General features: G+C 26.1%; 2 protein-coding genes across 2 annotated transcripts; one reads left to right on the forward strand and one right to left on the reverse strand.

Moving 5' to 3' along the window:
* Positions 1-332: 332 nt before the first annotated feature.
* ENU1_143890 (F-box/WD domain containing protein) lies at positions 333-2585 on the reverse strand (the record flags this gene model as incomplete). The annotated part of the gene is made up of 1 exon (XM_008860408.1): positions 333-2585. The coding sequence occupies one exon, from the start codon at positions 2583-2585 to the stop codon at positions 333-335; it is 2253 nt and encodes a 750-aa protein (XP_008858630.1).
* A 250-nt stretch (positions 2586-2835) lies between these two features.
* On the forward strand, positions 2836-4328 carry ENU1_143900 (TBC domain containing protein; the record flags this gene model as incomplete). The annotated part of the gene is made up of 2 exons (XM_008860409.1): positions 2836-3233; positions 3296-4328. The coding sequence occupies 2 exons, from the start codon at positions 2836-2838 to the stop codon at positions 4326-4328; spliced, it is 1431 nt and encodes a 476-aa protein (XP_008858631.1).
* Between the last annotated feature and the right edge of the window lie 151 nt (positions 4329-4479).

The following is a 4479-nucleotide window of genomic DNA, read 5'->3' on the forward strand; positions in this document are numbered from 1 at the left end:
TCAATTCATTTTTACTCAGTCTATATATTACATACACCCTTAATACACATAATATATATCTTTATTTATACAAATACTAATATATCTAAAAACATATCACTTTTTTACTTAAAAGAAAAGTGTTTTGAAAAAGAAAAACTTATTAAGAATAAAAATAATTAAAATGAAAAGAAATCAATTGAATAAGACAATTTTATTACCAAAAGAATTAACTTCTTTTGATAAACCATAAAAGTATTAACTTTTTATACACCTTCAAAATTAAAGTACTGCCATTTAATATTGAAAAAGAAATATGCAAGATAACAATTGAGGAAAGCTAAAATAAAGATCTAAATAGGGGCTAAATAAATTAGCCCATTACTTGTACCAACAACAACAATATCATCATCAAGAGATACTGATGTAGGAATATTAGGAACTTTAAATATATACCTTCTGTCACCTAAAGTTATTTTATTCCATTGTAATACGACTTGACCATTAGTACCACAACAAATAACTTTTCTATTAAATGTTGCCATACAAGTTGGAATAACAGCAAGATCAGACTTGCATAGCATTTTTCCAGTTCTAATATCCCAAGCAATAGAAGCTTTTTCATCACCACAAGAAATAATTTGCCATTCTCCAGTAACATCAAATCCTTTAACTGCATTACTATGGCCTTTTAAATCCATAGTTATAGCATTACTTCTTCTATCAAAAACTTTAATAGTTTTATCTAAACTACTTGAAATTAATAAATTTTTCATTTCTTTAACTTGTGTAATAGTTGCCATATGTGGTTCATATTCATTAACAATGCTTCCAGATTCTAATTCAATAACAGAAATTGATTTACCCCATCCATAACAATATCTACCATCTAATGAAAAATCCATTTTCGTATGGCTTTTTACAATTTTAGTTTCTTCTTTATTTTCACCAATAATTGATATTTTTCCATCTCCATATCCAATGTATGTAGTTCTTCCAATTCGTTTGATCCCACAAACTGAAGATAATGACTTTTTATATTTTTTTTGTGTATATTTTTCTTTTATAATTTCTTGGCTTTCTCCATCTTCATTTCCTATAAAGATAGAACCATTAATATCAATGGCAGTGATTGCTTTTTCTCCAAACTGTTGTACTGTTGGTTTAAATTCGGTTGTTCTCCATAAAGCTTGAATCTTTGCAACATTCATTAAATTTTCTTTAGTTTCTTCTGGATGTAAACGACCGTTATAATAACAAGTTGAATGATAAATTCCTTTCCATGTTTCTACTGCTAAACTACCATTTATAAGAGAGAAAAAAGATTTGCATAATAATTGCACATTACGAATAGAGTCTATTCTAAGGTAACTGAAAATCTTTAAAAGAATGGAATCAGGTAATGAAGTTAAGGTTGTAACTTGTTTTTGTTTTGTTTTAGATAATGTAATTGCATTAAGTAATAATGAAGACATACTTTCAATTGTAATCATTTCTGGTAAATTAGGATCTGTTGGAAAAACTTTTGGAGGTGTTAATAAAGATGGTGAAGCAATTGTAGCAAAATAATATAATGTTGGTGCAACTAAATTTGATAAAAACTTTTCTCTTAAAGGAAGTGGAAAAGAGTGTATGATTGGGAGATTTAAAAGAATGCTAAAACGAACTCTGGTATCATCGTCATCACAATGCCTAAAAGAAATAACACTCTCTTTAAATTCTATTAGACTATGATGTTCATGGAGACAACCAGGGTATTGTGTTGTTTTAAATATTAAAGCCATCCAATCAGGTGTAATACGAGAACCTTGTACTATATCCATTGAAATAGATGGTTGTACTAATGGACTGAATTGAAGATGTCTGTAAGAAAGGATAGGACCATCTTTAATTCCTATATTTTCTGATATAATGCTCATTAATCCATTTTTTGTTGTAACAAGATCATAAAATGTTTGTGGACGTAAAGGCACTTTAATATCTGCTTGAATAAACATTTCATTTCCTTCTTCATTGGCAGTTATTCTTACACGTTGACTTTCATGAATATAACGACTTAGTGGAGGTGAAGTATAACGAGGATAACAAGCATGTTCCATTGATACTAATATTCTATATTCTTCAATCCCTGAAAGAGCAGCAGACAAACATTTAAAAATCAATAAACATGAAGACAACAACTGAATTGGTTGAGCGTTTTGATAATATAAAATATGAGTAATACATTCATTTCCCATTTCTTTTAAAATTATCAATATTTTTGGAACACCTTGAAGTACTACAGTAAATGACGTATTATTAACTGATGCAAAAAAATTAAATTTATATGGTACAAATGTTTGTGCTAATGGACTTAATATCATTCCAATATATTCATCACCTCTTTTTTCTACGCTATGAAGAAATGGATACCATTTTGTAATTATTATTGGATTATTTAAAAAAGTATATATACTACATCCTTTTAAAGTCATAGAAAATTGAACATCAACAACAGTAGTTTCAGTATTTTTATATCTTGCTTCTTTACATTCTTGGACATTAGGAAATATTTCCCATCCATTACTATTGATTTCATTATCTATTAATTCACCCCAATTTTCCATTAATTTTTTAAGATTTTGATAAATTTTTTGTTATTTGATTTATCAAAAATTTTTGTGTTTATCAAATTTTTTAGATTTTTTAAAATAAAGTAGTAAATATAATAAATAATATTATAACAGAAGCATAAAATAAAAAAACTATATAAATAATAAAATAAAATTAAACATATAGTAAAAATGAAAAAAAGAAGAAAAAAGAAAATTCAACAACAAAAAAAGAAGTCAAACGAAATTGAAGATTAATTTTGGAATGTTTAAAAGTAAGTCACCAAATACTCCAAGAGAACCAAAAGAAAGTAATGAAAAAACAATTACAATTATACCTCATGTGTATGTTCAAAATGAAGATAGATCAATGATTGATGGAAATATAAAAATTTCAGTTAATATGAATATTTTAACGTTCCAATTTAGGTCTTCTATATCATTAGATGGAAAGTCAAGATCAAAAAACAATACATTTAGTATTACTTTTAGTATCGATGATATATCTGGACTTTGTATTTCATCTCCTATTAATAATTTTGATACAATTAATTTTTCTACTATAGAAAAACATCTTCCTTCATTCTTCTTTCCAAAAGACAGTGAATTTAATGTTTATTTTTTTCTTAATGTTATTATAGAAAATGGATTTACAATAGTACCGTTTGTTCAATTGTTTTTAAATATGATTCATTATAAATAATTTGAATATTTATTTAATATAGAAAAGATGGACAACAAAATGTTTTTATTGTTCATAAACGGTTAGAAAAAGTTGCTGATATTTTAAGTTCTTCTCCAATTGATTTATCTCAAATTACTCCTATTGATCTTAAGACAATTCTTTCATTAGCAAATGAAGATGGTAGTTTTGAAATTTCAGCACAAGAGGATATTAGAAAATCAACATATTTTAGTGGGTTACAACCTGATGCACGTACATTTGTATGGAAACTTGTTTTAGGATATTATCGATTTGATATGACAACTAAACAACGAGAGGAACTTGATCAAAAAAGAAGAAAAGAATATTTTATGATTAAAACTCAATGGGAAAATTTCATTCCTGAACAATTAACAAATTGGGTAACAATGAGACAAACATTAGAACAAATAGACAAAGATGTTAGAAGAACTGATAATAAACATGAGAAATTTTTCAATGAAAAAAATGTTGTAATGTTACGTGATGTGTTAAGAACATATGCGTTATATAATTGGAGAATTGGATATGGTCAAGGAATGAATGATATTTGTAGTTTAATTATGGAAATTACATTAGATGAATCAGAAGTATTTTGGTTATTTAAATCAGTTATGGATATGATGGAACAATTTTATAAACCAAGAACAAATCATGAAGTACAAAATTTTGAAGAAGTTGGATGGATTATTAAATTTGTAAATCCATCTTTATATGATTATTTTATAAGAAATAATGTAAATTATTTATTTTGTTATAGATGGATTGTATTATTGTTTAAACGTGATTTTAGTTCACGTGATTGTCTTAATGTTTGGGACCGTATTTTCGCTTATCCAGAAAGAAAATTGTATTATTTTATTTGTAGTGCTATTATCCTTAAAAATGGTGATCAAATAGTTGAGAAACAAAAGGGATTTGATGGAATGGTTGAGTTTTTACAAGACATGCATAAAAAAATTCCTGCTCAAGTTGTATATGACTCAGATATTATTTATCAAGAATTTAATGAACTTGCAGATAAAAAGTATTTGGAATTAATGTTTCAAAACTAAAAATAATTTCTCCTCTATCTTTCATTTTTTTGTTTTCAATTTATTTTATATTTTTTTAGTATATTAAGATCCTTTGTAGGCATAGAAAATTAAAAACTTTGTAAAGACAAGATAGTTACACTAGAACACATTCTACTATATTGTATTTATC

The sequence above is a fragment of the Entamoeba nuttalli genome (genome assembly GCF_000257125.1).
Source record: "Entamoeba nuttalli P19 unplaced genomic scaffold asmbl_5955, whole genome shotgun sequence".
Taxonomy (NCBI): Eukaryota; Evosea; order Mastigamoebida; family Endamoebidae; genus Entamoeba; species Entamoeba nuttalli.